Raw genomic sequence first — 21,638 nt, 5'->3', positions numbered from 1 at the left:
ACAATGAAAAAAAACTTCAAAACCATGTGAGTGTGGACAGTTTCCTTTGGAGAAGATTCTACAATGTTTAACTAGCTCTTCTCAGTGTGCAGGAAGCAGGCTGTCTGCTACTTGGTCCTGATGTGTGGTACTCATGTGTCCTAGGCTAGCTCCTATACAGCTAAGGATAATCTTGAACTTATTCTTCTGCCCTCCCCTCCCCAGTACACACCACCACACCCACTGTATGTGGTGCTGGGTCAAACTCAGGGCTTTGTGCATGCTAGGGAAGCACTCTACCAGCTGAGCGACATCCCAAGAGCCAGTTAAGCATTTACAGAAAGTCACTGACATATACACTGATTATTCAGTTGTGCCTCTGTCCGGGCCCAGACAGGGTCTGTCTCACACTTCGAGTCTATTTGTATAACACCAGTGAGCCAGGCCTAGGGGAGGAACCAGATGAGGAGTCATACGCCATTGACCATAGCCATCTCTTCCAGGCAGAAAGATGGAAAAATGCCCTGGGAATTGAGGCGTATGGGGACCAAGATGCAGAAGATGAGAGTAATGATGTAAAAGCCTGGGGCAAGACTCCAAGCTGGAACAGAAGAGAACAGGCAGAGGAAAACGGGCCCCAGCAGTAAGCAGCCTCACTACAAAACTTTTACAGTCTAGCCAAGCATGTGATACCCACTATAATCTCAGAACTCAGGATACACATATGTGTGTGTGTGTGTGTGTGTGTGTGTGTGTGTATACTGCTATGTATATATACTGCATACGTGTGTGTGTGTTTAAGGTTCTTTTTTAGTGGGTTGTGTGTGTACATTTGTGTGTGTGCATAACCCCAAAGTTAACCTTGGGTGTCATTCTCAGGAGCTATCCCTGTTTTGTGAGGTAGGGTCTCTCACTGGGAACTGAGACTTGCCTGTCAGGCTAAGCTGTCTGGCCAGCAAGCCTCAGGGATCTGCCTGACTCTACTTCCCCAGTGCTGGGATTGTGAGCACACACGTTACCACACCTAACTTTTTACATGGGTGCTGAGGAGCAAACTCAGATCTTCATGTTGTGTGGCAAGCACGTCAATGAAGTAAGCTATCTCCCCAGCCTTCCTATCTGCTTTCTTTTTTCCCTTCCTTCCTTCCTTCCTTCCTTCCTTCCTTCCTTCCTTCCTTCCTTCCTTCCTTCCTTCCTTCCTTTTCTTTGACAGGGTCTCATATGGGCATCCATCTCATTATATAGCCAAGGAAGACCTTAAACTTCTGATCCTCCTGCCTCTACTTCCCAAGTGCTGGGATTACAGTAGTATGTCACCACATCTGGTGTATTCAGTGCTGAAGATCAAACCCAAGGCTTCATGTATGCTAGGCAAGTGCTCCACCTGTCTCTAAAGACAAGGTGGAGAAGCAATTGGGAAAGACACCAATGTTGACTTCTGGCTTCTAAAAGCCATTGCATGGGTACACACACCTGCACACACCTGCACACACTGCACACACACACACACACACACACATACACAAATAGATTTATAAAAAACAAAATGAAAAAAGCACCACACAGAAGGCCATACCTGAGGAACTGGTGAAGAGCACTCCCCTCCACCAAGGACAGGGACCACTTGTCTGCCTATTATTTTTTACCCACGTTCATGTGTGTTTGCATGTACATATGTGTACATGTGTGTACATATGTGTACATGTGTATGTGTGAATGCACCTGTGTGCTACATGCATGAGGTGGCCAGGAAGTAATCTCAAGTGTCATCCACCTTCTTTGAGACAGAGCTTCTCACTGGAACTCACCAATTAGGCTGGACTGGCTGGCCAGCTTGCTCCAGGGATCCTTCAGTCTCTCCCCAGCACTGGGTTTGCAAGCGTGCACCCTACACCTACTTTTTATGTGAGTTCTAGGAATCAAACTCAGGTCCTTGTTTATAGGGCAATTACTTTACTGGCTGAGCCAACTCCAGCCCCTGCTTCATTATTTTTAGTAGGAAAATGCAAACAGTGTAACTCCAGACTTTTAAAGTCAGCCTAGACCTCATCTGATCCAACTTTTTCATTTTATAAGTGCGACAATATAGACCTGAGCTCACACCAATAATCAAAAGCTGAAACTTCTGGCTGACTTCTGCTGCAGAAGAGTTACTGTGCTGTCCTAGTTTTGAGAGCTAGCCCATTATCTTCCATGAACTGACCATTTGTCTCTTCCTAACCCCAACCCCATAATGTTGATACAATCTGTGGAGAGTTGAATAACAGTGACCCTACTTAGGCTCCAAGTATTTGGACACTTGATCCCCAGTTTGTGATGCAGTTTGTGGAGGGTCATGGAACCTTTAGAAGTGTGGTCATGCTGGGGGAAGCATGTCACTGGGGGTGGGCTTTGAGAGTATAAAGCCATGAAGGTCCCACTTCCAGTTTGTCTCTCTGTTTCCGGTGCCTATTTGAAGATGTGAGTACTCAGCCGCCTCTTGCCATGCCTTCCCACCATGCCTCCCCACCATGCCTTCCTGACATGATGGATGTTTATCCTCTGGAACTGTAAAACAATAAACTCTTCTGTAAGTTGCCTTGGTCATAGTGTTTTATCACAGCAACAGAAAAGGTAACTAACCCTAGCCTCACTTTAGTGTTCTAGTTAAGGACCACTAGGAGTGAAGTAACTGAATAACTGGACCAGGGACACAAATACATTGCGAATCCCAAACTCAATTCTGGGAAGTTTCCAAAACCCTGATTTAACTATGGGTTATCATCACTTTGTTTGAGATGGGGGTCTTATGTAGCCGGGGCTGGCTTTGAACTCCATATGTAGCCAAGATTGGCTTTGAACTCCTGATCCTCCTGCTTATATCTCCCAAGTGCTAGGTTAATAAGTATGTGCCATCAAGACCAGCACTTTTTTTTTTTCAGAGCATCTTGCTATATAACAAAAGCTGGTTTTAATCTAGTGATTCTCTTGTCTCAAATCTCCTAACTGCTGGATGACAGGTGTGTGCTACCACTCCGGACTCATCCCTTATTTTTAAATTGTTGACAGGATTTTTTCCCCCAGGATCTTTTAGAATGGAACCTATGGCCTCATGCATTCTACAAACACATCTACCACTAAGCCATGCCCTCAGCCCCTGAAAGAGAAATTTTAGCTATAAGTTCCTTTTAGACCAGGCTGGTCCCCACCCAATTTCCATTAACACTACCCACCCCAACACCTACCTGCTGCTTTTAATCTAACTTCTCGAACAGCAACTATGGTTCTTGGAGCGAACCATTCCCAAGCCTCCTGTGAGAAGATAGTGTTCACAATTCCTCCTTTGAACCTGGTCAGAGTTGGACTTGCAGGCTTCTAGCTCTAGGAACGAAACACCCACTATACATTGCCAGAAATACTGATTGGCTGCTCTTCCTTGGGTCTTCCTGTTTGAAGAAGGGCATACTGACCACACCTGGGTTTTTACTGCTTAACACAATGAGTGCTCACTAGAACTGTAAGAAGCTACCAGCTTGGAAATAATATGAGTCCCCTCGTCTCTCTGGAGCAAACCAAGACGGGATTTTAAAATCTGTTTCCTCCTCAAAGGCAGCAAAGTGTAATGAATCACAGGGACAGACAGGGGCCACTGTGGCTGAGATGCAGGGCTGGCAAAGGGGTCACTGCCACAGCCCTCAAGGGCAGAGACAATGAAGCCAATCGTAATGAAGGTCCTTCTTGTCTGCTTGCCTGGGTCCAGACCTAACCTACACTTAAAAAATTCTGAAAGAGAACATGGTCGTTAAAGAACAAGACAGCCACAGGCAGATTGCAATCTTGGAATAATAACTGTGTGTGTGAGAAAGGAGAACCCCACCTCATGAATCATCCAACCATTGTTCTTTGTTTGGCTTTTTCTCAGCGTTTCCTCACTGCTATCAATTGCCTTTCTCTGCTTGAGAAGAAACCTTCAAATTAATTTCATCTCTGATGCCAAAGCTACCCAGCAATGCAATCCCCATGAGCTGGGCCTGTTACTGGAGAGGAGCCACTGACATGTTCTGGGACTAGGAGCTAGGGACAGAGAGCCACAACACACAGGGGACTGACCATGCATCTTCCCTGCCACAAGTCCAGCCAATTTACACACTTCTGAAAGTCGTCAAACAGGCAGCAGAGGAAGGAGGACAGAGACCACCCACCTCACCAACTAAATACCCCGCCTTTCTCTCTCATATTTTCTGACAGGATCTCTGCCTCCCTATACCTTATGTAGCCCAGGTTAGCCTTGAGCTCTCACTTCAAACTCCAGATCCTCCTGCCTCAACCTGGGGTTCCAGGCATGCACACACATCCTTCCCCAGGCTGAATTTTCTTCACCTAGCTATGCATTTTAGTGGCTTTTTTCTTTTTGGTGGATTTTATAATTAGTAAACATTATTACTATCTCTGCGTGAAAGCTAGTCTTCGGCATATTGCATTATGGGAAATTAGGCTAGTTGATTACTGCCTGTTAATTCTTTGGTTATGTGAAGCCTGTGGCTGTGGGTGAGCCTCTTTGTGCTCCTCTCAGGCTTCACCCACCATGCCATCATCACAGCTATTAAATAAACATTACAGGAGGCCTTTGTTATGGAATAAGCTCCCACACTAGGCCCCAGCAGAGCAGGCTAAAAATCAAAATGGAGTCACTAGCGCTTGAAAATCACCTCACCTAGCCAAAACTACCCTGCTTATTCAACCTTCTGATAAATCAGGATTAGAGAGACCACAGCCAAATTTCCCAAACAGGCCAGTTTCACCAGGTATGACAAGGGAGTTGCCTCCACCTTAATCCTTACACAAGGCAGGCAACCAGATGAAACCCAGCACTCCTTTTCCATCGTTCTGCCTCCCTGTTCCTGACTTACAAGGAAAGTAATCTTGAAGTGACTGATCTACTTCCTGCTTTTTGTTCTGCTTTCTTTAGGCCATTTTTGATCTTACAAAACCCATCACTCAAGGGCTGGGGATCTGGCTTAGTTGGTAGAGTGCTTGCCTAGCACACAGAGGCCCTGAATTCGGTCCCCAGCACTGCATAAACTGGATGTGGTGGTCCAGGCCTGTAATCCTAGCACTTGGGAGATAGAAACAGGAGGGTCAGAAGCTCAAGGTCATCCTTGGCTACATAATCAGTTTGAGGCAGTTTGAGTTACATGAGACCCTGTTTCAAAACAAAACAAACAACAATAGCAAAAACCCACTTTTCATACTGGCCTCATGGGAACATTTACTCTATCTTATGTAATGAAGTGTTGCTGAGTCTAGACTCAAAAACAAAGCCAATTAAAATTGTTTACTAGTTGTTATAATTCTGTTCTTTGAAACTTCCTTTTCTCTCTAGGGACGGAGTAAAAACAGCCTTGACTTCTCCCAGGCAGTAGCCTTCAGGTCTGTTTTGAAAGGCTCCAATGTTGCTTTCATTGGGATTTTTTTTTTCATTCTCACAAAGCAGGTAGAATATTTATCATCAACACTGAGTGTCACTTGTATCTCTAAGATGTGTTTCTGAACATTTATTTGCTCATAGTTTTAAGAGTTCTGGAAAATGTAAATACAGCTGCCTATGTTCTAGAACTTTGAGAAATCGTAATACATCATAAAAGAGAGGAAATAGGCATGTAGAGCCTAAACTACAGACCAGATAGCTACTCTGGGTCAGCGGCTCGAGATGTATAACAAGAGACTATGTAGCTGAGTGGTGGTGCTTGAAATCTCAGCTATGCAGTAGGCTGAGGCAGGACGATTGCATGGTTGAGGCCAGTCTGGGCAATTTGGTGAGAACCTGTCTTAAAATAAAAAGGGCTGATGATGTAACTCAGCAGTAGAGCACTTCCAAGCATGTATAAGAGCCTGGCTTCAGTCTCCAGTAACACATGCACACACGTCATCGGCTCTTGTTTTATGGTTATTTCTATTCTGTTTATTCACCCTTCTCGTTATCTTCTACAAGTTGTGTAAGCCTCTGCTCATTCTAAACAAATACACTCCAACTTTCCTACCTTCCTGGCACACCAGTCTAGCACTGTTCGAACCTGCATCTCCCGAACTGCAGTTCCAAGATCCAAACAAAGTCATTTACTTTTGGGATTCTGAGTTCTAATTGATCAACACATTGAATTCCAAGAAACTAATAAGCATATTTTATTTCGCTTTTTTAGTAGTTATTCATTTGTGGGGGCATGCCACAGCACACATGGAGGTGAGGGAACAACTTGAAGGAGTTCTTGCTCTCTTTCCACTGTATGGGTTTCTAGGATCAAACACAGATTATCAGTCTTGGCAGCAAGCTCCTTTACTCACTGAGCCATCTCACTGGCCCTAAAAGTTTGATTTTTAAAAAGTTTAGGAATTCCAAGCTAAATTTCCCAGAGATAAATAAATAATCCTCTTGTCAGTGATCTTTGACATTGCTAATTAACCAAGGTGATTACCCGGAAAAATAGAGGGAAATGCAAAGCATATGAACAGAAGAATCAGATCTTCAAATTCTACCTCTTAATATCTATGGACTCTTGCCAAGTTACCTTAGAGCTCCCTATCTCCAGAATAGAAGCGGATGAAATCACCCATCCTAAAGGATTGCTGTGATTACTACTACACTCACAATTCAACTAATTTTTTAAAAAGTGTACTGGGGAGATGTCTTAGTGGGTAAAGCACTTACCACCACAAAGTGTGAAGACCTGAGTGTAGATTCCCAGAACCCACGTAAAGCTAGATGCAGGGGCAAGTGCCTGGGATCCCACCACTACATCAACGCGATGGGAGGCAGAGACAGGATAATCAGCAGCAGCTGGAAGGTCAGCTGGCCTGGGGTATGCAGCAGCAAACCAGAGACACTGTCTCAAACAAGGTGGCAGTTGAGGGTGAGCATCTGAGGTTGTCCTACACCCGCCACACATGCACTATGGCATTCATACATGTGACTGCTCATACACACACAGATTTTTTTTTCGAATTATTTTTGGTTTAGGGTGTGCATGTTCATGTGTGTGAATGTGCACCTTTGTGCACATGTGTGTGGAGGTCAGAGGACAATCTTTGGTATCATTCCTCAGAGGCCATCCACTTTTCTGATGGATTTATTTATCTGGCACTGTTGGTGGTGAAAGGTGGGCGGTAGGGGCATAGCTGCAGGAAGCAGGGCAGGTGCTCTTTCAGTGAGCTCCTTTCTTCCTCCCCACAGCCCTAGAAAGGAAGGATTATCAAGCTCAGTTTTCAGGGGCTGGAGAGATGGCTCAGCGGTTAAGAGCACTGACTGCTCTTACAGAGGACCCTGGTTCTATTCCCAGTACCCACATGGTAGCTATGAACTGGCCTTAACTCCAGTTCCAGGGGAATCCAAGTCCTCTTCTGACCTCCACGGCATTGCACGACACGGGTGCACTCACATACATGCAGGCAATACACTCGTACACATAAAATAAAAATAAAATAAAATTCCATTTTCTAGACTTCTCAGGCTTGACATCAGCTATCTGCCTCTAACACGTGGGAATTTCTGTTCAATAGAGTGTACTCTGCCTTTTTTTTCCCCTTTCTTTCTACAAGGTCCTACTGGACTTGAAGTCTTGGACTTCTGAGGCCAAATGATCCTCCCATCTCATCGTCCTGAGTAGCACAGGCATGTGACACCATAGCTGGTTTAGTCTCTGGATTTTGAAGTGGACTGAATCATTCTTCTTCTTCTTTTTATTCTGACCTTCTTTGTTCTTTATTATTTTTTTCACTTTTATCCATGCTTGGAATCAAACCCAGGGCCTCACACATGCTAGGCAAGTAAGTATTCTACCACTGACACACACCCCCGGCCCCAGCCCTGAATTTAAATGCCCCAAGAGGGCTGAGTGCGACAGCAACCTTGTGTGGCCTTGATGACTTTCTGTGACCTGGCACAGGCTCACCGTTGTCTACCACAGTGGCCCAACAAGGGGAACTCAGAAGGGCCCTTGCTCACATCACAGCCAGAGAATATTTGTGTCAGCTTGAGATTTGCCTGCCCCAGAAAATACTGGCCTTTTCTCTTTCTAAACACATAACACACAAGATCACACAGCTGCCAGGCATGGTGGGGCACGCCTGTAGTCAGCTTCTCTGGAGGCTGAGGCAGGAGGAGCAGCTCAGAATCCTGAGGACCACCCAGGAATTCAAATCCAATCTGGGTATCAAAGGAAAGAATACAGAGACATTTTTTAAGCTGTGAAAAACTATATACAAACTGAAAACCACACAAAATGTAAGGGGAAAAAAGGTGGAAGTATTATGAAGTGAAAATTCATGTAATTTCCTCCCAAGTCAAGAAATTGCTTGTCGTGTGATTCAAAACAAATATTTTCTCTTTATAAAAAAGAGACGCCTTTAATCCCAGCACTCGGGAGGCAGAGGCAGGCGGATCTCTGTGAGTTCAAGACCAGCCTGGTCTACATAGTGAGTTCCAGGACATCTGGTTTTTTTAAAAAAAAAAAAAAAAAAAAAAAAAAAAAAAAAAAAGAGAGAGAAGGCTTTCCAGCAAGATGTATCCAAGGTCCCAGCTGAACACCCCAGCCACCAGGGGGGTCACTGTGCTTTCCTTCCGTGACGGACTGTGTCTCCTCAAACTGTGAACCAAAATAAGCCCTTCCACCTTTAAGTTGTGTCACGTCAAGTATTCAGTCATAACAGCAAGAAAATTAATTAATACGATACTATTCCTACAAAAAAAAAAGAAGGGAGAGAGGGAAGAGGAAAGGAAAGAAGGAGGGAAGGAGAGGGGAAGGAGGGAGGGAGGGAGGAAGGAAGGCAGGCAGAGGAGGAGGGGGGAGGATGGGAGGGAGGGAAGGAAAAAGGAAGGGAGGAATGAAGGAAGGGAGAGAGGGAGAAAGGAAGAGAAAAGGAGGAAAAAGAAAACAATGAAGAAGATTGGGTGTGGTAGTACATATCAGTAATGGCAGCAAGCTGGAGCCTGAGGCAAGAAGATTACCGCAAGTTTGCAGTCAGCCTGGGATGTAGTAAGCTACAGGACAGCCTGAGATACAATGAGAACCTGTCTCAGAAACAAAAGAGGAGGGAGGTGGGCAGTGGAAGGGGAAGCTTGTCACCAGCACCCAGAAGTCCTCTCATGACCCCTTCCTCTTCAGCTAAAGGTAACTAACCTAATACCCTGACTTCTATGAAAATCACTTGTTTTTCCGGTTCACAGCTTCTTAGCACTGTAGTTACCTGGAGCCTAGTCCTGAGCCTTGTATAAGCGGTGTCCTCCACTATGCCATCTTCTGGGTCAGGATTCCTTCAGCTAAGAATATATTTGTGATAGCATCCATGGTCAGGGCAAGGGCAGTTTACATTTATCATTCCTGTTTACTAATGTTGAGGATGGCATCCTTAGCAAAAAAGGGGCATGGCTGGGTTTGTTGACTCAGCCAATTAAAGAATTTATTTTTTTTTAATTTTTTTTGTCTTTTTGAAGCAGGGGCTCCCTGTAGCCTCAGCTTTCCTGGAACTCACTATGTAGACCGGGCTGGCCTTGAACTCACAGAGATACACCTGCCTCTGCCTCCCAAGTGCTGGGACTACAGGTGTGTGCCCCCACACCCAGCTAATTGAAAAATTTAAAGGTAGGAAAAATGTCAGGCATGCAGGGAGCAAGTCAAACAAACTTTTATTGAAAGATAAAGAATCACATCTATACACATAAAGAATCACACATGCATGTACACATTCATACAGAAAGATGAAGCTCTCCACAGGGGGAGAGGGGATCTGAAACCGAAATCCAGGGATTCCCAGAGAGAAACTGGGGTTTAAGGATTTCAATGGTCCCCCCGCCCAATTTTGGATTGGTCAACTTAAAGAATCAGGTGCTGATAGACTTAGGCTCCAAACAATGAGGTGCCCAGGTCTACGTGACTCTAAAGTAGGTCAGTTGAAGTGGCCCTGTGGAATTAAAATAAGGCCTTCCTTCCAGAGACCAAGAAGCAGCAGGAAGTGTGCCTTCTTTATTACTCCTCAGTGACCCTGTCAGGGCCCCTACTGGTCATCTACTGTGAAATGCACTACAGCGGTTTTCTCTCTTCTAGTGTGGGTCAGCATAGGAATGCTTCCCATTTGGGGCTGGATTGACAACAGTGCTTTGAGGACCTCTCCCATACTGAATCTAGGGGTCATTTTATAAACCCACAGGTGTCTTCTATCTCTGTACTACCCAGAAACAATGTTTTCCCTACAAGCACGCCCTTCCCCACCCTTACCACCTTGTCTGCTGTTCAGCTTGAAACTGTTAAAACATTACAACACAAGCTAGGGACCTCAATTTCTTAAAGAAATAGGAGGTCAAAGACTTTCCGGAAGCCTCCCTTCCTCTCTGCTTCAGATTTGACTTATGATAACAATAGCAATGACAAAAAAATAATTAAAGCATGAAAAGAATTCTTATTCATTTCCTTCAGGTCTTGGGGGGAAATGGAGGAAGAGTGGGGAGTCAGGCAGTATTGTTGAAAACTGGGCTTAGGCTCTTAGAACCTCGAGTAGGGCGAGGGGTTCCACTTCCACACAGAGGGGAAAGGAGAGGCAGCAGGCAGCACCCCTGTTGTTGGGGCTTCTGCTCCTAGCCAGCACCTGGTCTGTAGTTAAGTTTTCAGATTATTGGAGGAGAGTAGTGGGAGAGCAGGAAGGGCTCATCCCAGCTGCAGGCCATGCAAGACGTGGTAGGGCTGGACAGGCCATCAGCCTACTGCACCAGCTGTGCTTGGCCAAGGTGGGCCTGCAGGAGCTGGAGGCAACGTGCCAAGCACATTGCACCACAGTGTGTGTGGCAGGGTGTCTGACCTGATGGGCTGCTCCCTAGGGAACTACAACTTAGCCTGGATAGCGTGAGACCTCCCTGAAAGGCTTGCACCAGCCCCTGCGGCTCTCTCTCAACCTGAGGCTTCTGGGGGCCACCAACAGAGGAACCACCCAACTTCTAGAGCTTGTTTTGGATTTGTAGTGTTTCAGGGTGTTGCACTTAAATTTCTTTCAACAGTCCACTATTGGCAGGAACACAATTGGTGCCATGTTTCAGGAGGACCATTTGGTAGTAAGAATCAGAAGCTGGGAAAACATACTTTCCCTTTGACCCAGCAAGTCCACTGCTAGGAAGCCATGCTAAGAAAGCCATCAGACTGCAGGCATGACAGTATACACTGAAGTTCTGTTTCTAATACGGAAAACTGAAGCCTAGGGTGGCCTCCAGATTCTTTAGTAGCTGGGGAGGATCTTGAACTTCTGATCCTCCTGGTTTACCTCCTGAGTTCTAGAACTACAGGTGTGAGCCACCGTGTCCAGTATATGTGCTGCTGGGGATCAAACCAGGACGTTTTGCATGCTAAAAGGCACGATAGGTAAGCACTCTTATCATCTGGGTCATATCCCTACCCCTAACAATATGATTCTAAGGGGGGAAGTATATGTATCATCACAGAAACACATTCTAGACTTATACATTGTTATAGGATCAGCATATGCTGTCTATAACGTTTTATTTCATTGTTGCTGGTTGCTAGGGACTGAACTAGGACTTCCTGTGTGCTAGGAAGTGAAGTGCTCTACCACTGAGCTACATACTCCACACAAGCTCTGTCACTATTTTTTTTTCTTTTTCTTTTCTTTCTTTCCTTTTTTGGGGGGATGAGTGGGGTGGTATTTGAAAGAGGAGGCTGGCCTCAAACTCAAGCTATGTAAGCCTCCAAGGCTCCAAGAACTTCTGAACCTTCTGCTTCTGCCTCCCACCTGCTGGGATTACAGCCATGCCCTGCATACTTAGCCAATATTTCTTTACATAAAATGTTTTAAAACTGGGTGTGGTGGCTCAAGCCTGTAATTCTTGTACTGGGGAGGCAGAGGCAGGAGGATTACCAAAAGTTTGAGGCCAGCCAACAACAAGTTCCAGGCAGTCAGTACTATATAGTAAGACTCTGTCTCAAAAACAAACAAACAGCAAAAATAACAAAAGTTTTGACTCTTTTCCTTACAAATTTGGTTTTAATTAGCTATGTTCACTGGTCACTAGAAAAAAAGTTCTGAGGCCGAAGAACGACTCAGTGATTAAGAATGCCTACTGATCTTGCAGAAGACCTGAATTCAGTTCCCAGCACCCACATCAGATGGCTTATAACTGCCTCTAATTCCAGCCCCAGGAGACCTGACACCCTCTTCTGGACTCTGCAGGCACCTGCACTCACATGTACACATACTCTCCCTTCACACACACACACACACACACACACACACACACGTATGCACACACTCACACACACATACACATACACATAATTAAAAATAAAATAAAGTTTTAAAAAAAGTTCATTGGGGTGAGGCCCAGGGACTATATCTCTAGTAACAAGGAGCAGTATTTTATTGAAAATAAAGCCTCAGGTCTCCTTTAGGGAGGGGAGAGCTCCGTTGCTTCCACTCACTCAAAAACTGATTTGCCAGATGAGTGGCAGCCTTGGAATGTCCACCTTCTCTGGGGCTCTGCAAAGGAATACAGCTCATGCTGAAGGCTGGATAGCCTCAGCTTCTGGGGGAAGCAAGCATTCTTCAATACGATTCAAAGTCTTGCTTGGGCAGCCTCCTGACTTAGTTAACTACAAGGAGGATTATTGTGCCAATGACAGAACAGATGTTTGATGCTGGACCCTGGTTTTCCTTTTCTTCCATGTACATACATGCATACACATATGCACATATCTATAGTATCCAAATAAGATTTGATCTTAAGTTGGTAATTTGGAAAAACTTGAAGAAAAGTCCAACTTTACTACATAAGTGAATAAAAGAGATTATGAAGTTCAGTTTAAATATTCTATTTTCTGATGTAAAGTGGAACATTCTAAAGATGAAAAATGGCCTTCAACCTAGCTATTTGCTTTCTTCTCAAGAATTACTTGACTGAAGCTAAACTTTCCCTTATAATAGTGACTATTTAAGTTTATATATGTATATATTACTAGTAATATAATACTATTGCTGTTATAAAAACATAAATTTCAAGTCATTCAACTGTTTATCAGTCCTAAATGTTAAGGACCTAACCATGTACACATCTAGAAAAGAGTGTTCTAGAGAGAGGAAACAGCAAGGCCAGAGGCTCTAAGTGAGATGGGGCTGGGACTTTCTAAGAAAGGAAGAGACCAACAACACTTGCACACAGTGAGCAAGGGACGAGGTAAGAGATGATGTCACATAGACCTGAAGGTTAAGGCAGAAGCTTAGGTTGGAGACATAACTTTGGAAGAGATCAACAGCTAGATGGTATTTAAATCCATGAGATTAAATGAGAACCTGTTGAGTCTAGCTAGAGCCCAGTATGAGCAATCTTTAGATGTGAGAGATGAGAGGAGAGGGGAAGCAGAGGGGAAGTCCCCAAAATCCAAGAGGAAGGCACTGAACGAAAGGAGAGGGTCTGGTCAAATGCTGCTTGAACACGCTACATTTCAGAGGGGATGGAAAAGCACCGAAGGGACTGGGAGGATACGGCCCCACTGACATTTGCAGGTGCTATTTCAGCACAGCCAAAGAGATGAGCAAGTGGCTAGAGTTGACTTAAGGGAGAAGAGGAGGAAAGGAAGTGCAGACAGCATGTTCGATAACTCCAGAGTTTTACTGTAAAGGAAAGCAAAGAATGGAGGAGTAGATGGACCAAGAAAAGTTCTCCCCTCTTCCCCCAACCCTTGCCCTATCTCAGTCGGTAGCCCACACTAACCTGGAATTTACTGTGGAGCCCAGGAAGTCCTCAAATCCTCAGCAATCTTCCTTCCTACGTACTTAGATTCCAGGCACGAGCCACCACACCTGGCTGAGGTTGTTTCTCCTTTTAAAATGAGAGACATGCCTACATAATGATGGAATGTAGGAGAGAAAAATGGGTGACAATAAGTATTTACCCAAGAGAAATGAGGGCGTAGGTCTACCAAAAGATTCACTGGAGAACATTCATAGCCACTTGTACTTTTGGTGCCCAAAACATAACTCAGTTATCCACCCATAGTTCCTGGATTATCCATTGCTGTGTCACAAAACAATCCCCCAATTTAAAGACTTAAAACAACAAAGTAACAGTGTTGTAGCTCGTGATTCCATAGGTCAGAAAGAAGTCAGACAGGCACAGCAGAGACAGGGCGTCTTGTTCTCTCATCTTGGGGCCTTAACTAGAATGATGGAATGGTTGGAGACTGACAGGCATCTCATTTTTGACCCTCGGTCTCTTTACCTGGCTGACTTGGGCCTCCTCACATGTTGCTTTTGGGATAGTCCCTAGAGCATGTTCAAGGCTCTAGGAAGAAAGAAGCAAAAGCTAGCTGTTCTCCTGGAATTGTATAAGATCACATCTGACAGATTGGGGCGGGTGGCTTGTGGCTCAGTGGGTAAAGTGCTTGTTGCACGAGTGTGAGGTCCTGAGTTGGGACCCCTAGAACCCATGTAAAGCTAGACAGGACAGTGCATGTCTATCATCCTAACTCTCCTACTTCGAGTAGGGCGTAGAGACAGAAGAATCCTGGAAGCTTGAGGGCTAGCCTAGAGTAGGCAGTGGCAAACGAGAGATCCTGTCTCCAACAAGGTTGAGAGGAGGAAATGACACCTGAGGTTGTCCTCTGATCTCCACACACTCATAGTGATACTCTTGTACCTGCATTCACATACCAACACACACACACACATTCTTGCAGAAGACCCAGGTTCGAATCCCAGCACCCACATGCAGCTAACAACTGTCTGTAACTCCAGTCCCAGGGGATCCGACAGCCTCTTCTGACGTCTGAGAGCATTGCATGATATGGGTGCACTTACCTACATGCAGGCAATACACACATACGAATAAAAATAATAACTAAAATTTAAAAAAATAAAAATAAACAAAAAACTCAAACACCTTCCATTCTCTTTTGGCCAGCCCACAAACCCCACGCTCAACAGCAGGAATGTCAGAGAATTTACAGCCATCTTAAATATGCTATAATGAGTAAAAGGCATATTGTATACTCATACAACCAAACACTACACAGCAACAAAAATAAACTATTTCTACTTGCAGGTAGTGAACTCAGAGACACCTAACTCAACATGAGGCACCAAGGAGTACCCTCAATAGTGGTGCGTTTATATGCAGTTTTGTTTGCATAATCAATCCAGGGTTACAGAGGTCTGAATGGAGGGTCTTAGCTACTTAGGATGTAGGGAGCATTCAGGGTAACAGCAGTTCACTAAATCTTTTGAGTTTTAAAACTTTTTTATTTATAACCAGGCATGGTAGAGCACACCTTTAATCCTAGCACTCAGGAGGCAGAGGCAGGTGATCTCTGTGGGTTCAAGGCCAGTCTGATGTCTACATAGTAAGTTCTAGGCCAGCTGGGGCTATTAAGGAGACCCTGTCTCAAAAAGACCAAAAAAAATTTTTTTTTGGTCTCTTTGAAACAGGGCCTCCCTGTAGCACCAGCTGGCTTGGAACTCACTATGTTAGACCAGGCTGGCCTCCAACTCACAGAGATTTGCCTGCCTCTGACTCCCAGGTGCTGGGATTAAAGGCATGTGTCACCGTGCCTGGCTTATTTTTTACTTTTTAAGAATTATTTTATGTGCATGAGTGTTTTGCCTACATGATGTAGATGTACCAGTGTCATGCAATGCCCATCAGATCCGTTGGAACTGGAGTTATGGACAGTTGTTGGCCACCATGTGGGTGCTGGGAACCAAGTCCAGGTCCTCTGCAAGAGCAGCCAGTGCTCTTAACTGCTGAGCCATCTCTCTAACCCCGAGTTCTCTAAATCTTAATTTGGGCTCCAGTAGCACAGGTGAATACACACACAAAATTTTATCAACAACACACTCAAGATTACTGTTCTTTACTGTGTTTAAAATTTTTATTTTGATTTTTTTAAATATTGTATTTATTATTTTTATGTGTGTGTGTTGCCTGCATGTAGATAAGTGCAACCCAGATAGAGTCTTACTATTGTTACCTTGACTGACCTCAAATTTATAATCTTCCTCTCTCAACCTCATAAATACTAGAATTGCAAACCTGCACCACCATACCCAGCATTCATACTGTTTTGTTTTGTTTTGTTTTGTTTTGTTTGAGACAGGGTCTCCCTGTAGGCCCAGCTGGCCTGTAATTCACTATGTAGACCAGGCTGGCCTGTCTCTCATAGAGATCTGCCTGCCTCTGCCTCTCCAGTGTTGGGATTAAAGGCATTTACCACCAAACCCAGTATCCACTCATTTAAAAAGATGTAAACCAAAATCAATATCATGTAGAAAAGAGATGGTCCCTGAAGAGGTTGGTTGTGTGGCAATCAGAGAGCTCACGGATTTGATGGCTGCTCTTTTCTCCCAGGAAACAGGCAGCTTAGGCAGAAGCTGTTAGAGAGAGGGGAAGGAGAAGTGGAGGACTGAAGGAGAAGTGGCAGAGAGCAGTTTAGAGTCCCACTGGGGGGTGGGGGGAACTTTGCAAGATTCAGGAAGGGAGAACCTAAGGTAGCATTTGGTCATTCTGTTCAAGAGAGGCAGGTGGGTATGCTTTCTGGGTCCACACTGAATGAACCCAAGCAGAAAGGGGACTTAAGTCCAGCTGTGGCTTAACCAGGAGATTTGGCAGAAGGAGTCAGGGGCAAGGGCTTGAAGGTATCGGGGAAGGAATAGAAATCAGATAATGAGGGCCCAGTAGTAAGGAGTGGGGCCAACACATTGCTAGGAGTTCTGTGTTAGAGAAAGGGAGCTAAAAATACAGCAAGCGAGAACAGGAAGTGTGAAGTAGCTTCTGGAAGCAACATATCAGAGGCATACACTCTCCGCTAATCCCTGGCTTTAAAATCACGATGTGGTTGGAGTTTTCCAGTGGTGCTGCCCCAGGCCTCTGCACCCTCCTCTGAGTACCCTCCATCTGGCTGGCAGATGATGAGAGCCCAGGCAGGGGACCTTATATTGCTTTGTCCAGAACTCAGCCATAAAGCCACACCCAACCACAGAGAGGGGAAATGTTAGCCCAAGAAGAGCAAACAGATGTGGTGAGCAACAAGCTGGCCTCTGACACAGGTCAGAAGGAAGGTCAAGAACACTGGAGGAGAGGCAGTAATGGCCCTGGCAGGCGGGTACTGGCAAGCCTGTTTATGTGAGTTGTGAAATTACCATGAATCTGCAAAGGGTTGACAGAGAATGAAACTCGTCAAGAAATTCAGAAAAGTGACCTCAGAGTCAACAAGGAGGAATGCTTTATAAATAGAGTTCACAGCTGAAAGGGGTGTGTGTGTGTGCGTGGTGCTGGCAATGGAACCCACGGCCTTGTGGATTCTAAGCAAGCATTCTACACTGAGTTACATCCCTAGCTCCAGCTGAGATCTTTTGAGGTGACCACAGTTTTGAATCAGGAAATAAGGACACCTACCTACCCTTCAAGTGAGGCAGGTCCAAGGAGTGCAGGGAAGAAAAGAAACAGCCTGAAGGAATTTCTGAGGAAGTGTGTTCTGCCCAGGTGGATGGGTTCACTGGGCAACCTTAGGCAAGTTATTCAGTCGCTCTATTTGAGATTTACTGTCTTAAGATAGGAATAACAATAGTGCTTACCTCAGAGGGTTTATGAAATACTGAAATATCTGCAAAGTATTTAGAATGCATTTCTTAGTGTTGTGCTAAAAGTACTCTGCATCTGGTGAGATGGTTCAGTGAGTAAAGATACTTGCTGCCAAGCCTGACAATCTGAGTTTAATCTCTGGGCTCCACACGGTAGAAGGAGAGAACTGATTTCCAGAGTGACCTGTGACCTTCACAAACATGCTTTGGCATACACACACACACACACACACACACACACACACACGTACACAAAATAAATAAATAATAAATAAATAAATAAATAATAAATGTAACTTAAACTTTGTTTTTGAGACAGGCCCTAGCTGGCCTGGAACTCACTATGTAGGCCAGACTAGCCTGGAACTCACATAGATCCACCTGCCTCTGCCTCCCAAGGGCTGGGATTAGATAGAGTCTCACTATGTAGCACTGGTTGGCCTGGAACTTGCTATGTAGATCAGGCTAGCCTTCAATTCAAGGCCTACCTCTTCCTCCTGAGTGCTAGGGTTAAGGCATGTACCATCATGCCCAGCTAACTCAAATATTTTTTGAAAGTACTCTAGATTCTCATGTTTTGTTTGCTTTTGTTTTTGTTTTTTTTTTTTTTTTTTTGTCTTTTTTTGTCTTTTTGAGACAGGGTCTCCCTATAGCCCCAGCTGTCCTGGAACTCACTATGTAGACCAGGCGATTTTTTGATTTTTACATTATGTATTTTTTTATATCTAACCTATGTGACACAACCTGGACTCTTTTTTTTTTTTTTTTTTAAAGACAGTATCCCTAAGTAACCTAGGCTGGCCTCCAGCTCATTATGTAGCTAAGGATGACCTTGAAGTATTGATCCTTCTGCTCCCCCCTCCCAAGTGCTGGGATTGTAGGCCTGCCCCTCAGTGACCATTTTGCCTCAGTTTATGTCTTTATCTATGTGCTTTCCTTGTGTGAGCCTTCGTCAGGCCTTTCCCTTAGAAAAGCTGTGTATTCTCTCTGTCCTTTCTCTAGGACATGATCATTCACAATCAAACACCCTACTTCCATGCTAATTCATACTCCCATTCAGAGGACAGGGTTGGCTTTGACACAATGTGGAATTCATTGAATTTTAGACTATTGAGAAAGGAACACAAGTCTATAAATAGAATCAAAACTCATTTCAGAAGGAAAAATAAGCTTTGTATTAGACAAGAGAATTCTGGGAAGGAGTGCAGCTACTTTTCAGATGACAGTTAATGAAATTGCACACACACACACACACACACACACACACACACACACACCTTTGCCTAATTCAGGCTTGTGAATGACCAGAGGCTGCGTGAGCTTGAGCAGTTTCTGCATTCTTCCATAGTACCACCAGAGCAGTGCCCAGGAGATCAAAGGTTTCCATGCATGTGGTCTGCACTAAGAGACTATACAAGAGCTCCAAAGTACAGCAGTTTAATTAGCACTGTGTATGACAGATGTTCAAAAGAAACAGTCCACACTTCACTCTTCAGCTCTCAGCCCAGAGACTCAGTTCATCAGAGCACCCTCTGCCATGGGACAGTGCTAGACAGACAGCTACTGGTTCAAGACCAGGTTGGAGAAATGGTAGATGATTCTTCTGCTCCAGGGCTAGATAAGAAAAAGGGAGCGGGGCAGGGTTGGGGGTATGGGCTAAGTACACAAAAGGTCCTGGGCTCCATCTCCAGCACTACATTAAAAACTCATTAACACGGCTGGGTGTGGTAGCTCATGCCAGTAATTCCAAAACTTGGAAGGCAGAGGCAAGAGGATCATGAAAGCTCAAGGCCAGCCTAGGCTACATATAAAGACCTGACAGAAAAAAAAAAGAAAGAAAGAAAGAAAGAAAAGAGAAAACAAAAACAGCCTACTAGTTAGTAAGTGTCATTCTTTGTAGCATCTAGCTGCCATGTGGTTGCTGGGATTCAAACCTGGGTCTTCTGCAAGAACATTCAGTGTTCTTAACTATTGAGCCATCTCTCCAGTCCCTAAATTTTGCAAATTTTATACAAAATATTTTGATCATATTAGACCCCCTGACTCTTATCTGTCTGCACCCTCCCCTTACTACCTTGACCCAATTTTTTTCTTTTTTCTTTTTTTGGTCTTTTTGAGACAAGGTCTCCCTGTAGCCCCAGCTGGCCTGGAACTCACTATCTCACTATGTAGACCAGGCTAGCCTTGAACTCACAGAGATCCACCTGTCTCTCCCTCCCAAGTGAAGGGATTAAAGGCATGCACCACCATACCCGGCTGCATCATCATTTTTTAAAAATCTCTTATGAGGGCTGATGAGATGGTTCAGTGGATAGAGGTGTTTGCCACCATGCTGATGACCTGAGTTCAATTCTTAGGACCCAGATGGTAGAAGGAGAGACCTGATTCCTGCAAGCTGTCCTCTGACCTCCACACATAAGCCATGGCATGAGAGTACCCATACATACACATGTGAGTGCATACACAAAATAACTAAAAATGGAACAGTGGAACATAGGTAATGGAAGGGGATAAGGGGAATAAGAGGAAGGAGGTTTCAGTGGGGAGAGGATTGGAGGGCAGGGCAGAGGAGGGGTGGGAGAGGAGTACTAGTACCAAGATGTTCAAAAAAGCCCTATGGAAGCTTACCATCATAACCTCATAGATATTTATACTTATATATTCACATAAAAGAGTTTAATTGAAGTTACCCTACACAGGGGATTATGCTCCTTCAAGAAGTCATAGGTTGCCAAATAAAAAGCCCAGTGCCAGGTGTAGGATACCTCCCCTCAAGTTGGTCAGAAATATTCTAAAGGTCCCCAAAATAATACAGGCTATTGCCATTGCTCTTGGTTATCCACCAGGACTTCCTAGTAAGACCCTATTGCCAAAGACAACACACACTTTGGTCACAGGACATGGAAAAATCAAGTTGGTGCTGACCAGGAAGCCTCCTCCCTGCTGTTTAGCTCTCGGAGTACCAGAAGGTGCTGTGTAGACTGCTGAAGGAAAAAGGCATTGACTGTCTTATCCTGTTGTGAACCCCATGAACTATAATAATGACCTACATGGCAAAATATGTCCATGGGTACTAGAGTGGCAAAAATATTATGGGGTAACTAACCACTTTCTGATTGGATTTAAGGCCCACTCTATAGGAGGAAACACATGCCTGGTACTGTAAATCTGGCCAGAACAAATGTACGGGGAGCTCACAAGCTCCAGAAGTGAGCCTATTATCATTATTCTGCTAAAGGGATGTGGTATCAACTCCCACTGTATTACTTTTTTTGTTGCTGGCAATAAAACACCATGACCAAAAGCAATTTATAGAAGGAAGAGTTTATTTTGGCTTATAGTTACGGAGAGAGAATCTATAATAGGGGGAAGCATGGCACCAGGCTGCTGGAGCAGGAAGCTGAGAAATCACATGTCAACTGCAAACAAGCAGAGAGAATGAAATAGAAGTGGGGCAAGGCTATGAACTCTTAAAGTCTGCCCCCAGTGACATGCTCCTCCAGCAAGACTCCACCTCCAAAGGTTCTGTAACCTCTCCTCCAAACAGTGCCACAAACTGGGGACCAAGTGTTCAAATATGTGAGCCTCATTCAAATCATGACACCCTCTAAATTCCTATCTCTCTACCCACAGATTGGTGCAGCTCTCAGACCTCACCTTTGTGTACAGGATGGCAATTAATGCAGAAGCTCACAAGTACAGATAATAAGTGACTGTGGGGTACTCACCCACAATTGGAACATCTACATCATACCCCATCCCTAAGACTCAGGGACTGAGAAAAACGGAGAAAAGATTGTAAGAACCAGAGGTTGGGAAGGACTGGGGAGAAACAGTGTCTCCTGGACTCATGAACTCACAGCAGCTGTGGTTGTCTATACAAGACCAGCACAAGACTGATCCAAAGTGAGGGTGAATCTGGGAGGAGTTGGGGGAGGCAAGAATGGGGGGGGGATATGATCAAAATGCATTATATGAAATTCTCAAAGAATAACCATATGTTAAAAAATTAATTAAGAGCACTGGCTGCTCTTGCAGAGGACCCAGATTAGATT

The 21,638-nt window shown here is 44.6% G+C and overlaps 1 protein-coding gene across 1 annotated transcript in view; it reads left to right on the top strand.

The window, feature by feature from the left end:
• The window catches only part of LOC115067333 (translation initiation factor IF-2-like), a 59,848-nt gene that overhangs the window by 9,606 nt on the left and 28,604 nt on the right, over nt 1–21,638 (top strand). The window contains exon 4 of the mRNA XM_029554922.1: nt 373–554. Coding sequence (XP_029410782.1) covers nt 373–554 — 182 coding nt within the window. The remainder of the gene's footprint in view (nt 1–372; nt 555–21,638) is intronic.

Source organism: Nannospalax galili, unplaced genomic scaffold, assembly GCF_000622305.1.
Source record: "Nannospalax galili isolate Female #2095 unplaced genomic scaffold, S.galili_v1.0 scaffold1585, whole genome shotgun sequence".
NCBI lineage: Eukaryota > Metazoa > Chordata > Mammalia > Rodentia > Spalacidae > Nannospalax > Nannospalax galili.
The sequence above is the reverse complement of the archived record's forward strand: the minus strand, read 5'-3'. Positions and strand labels throughout refer to the sequence as shown.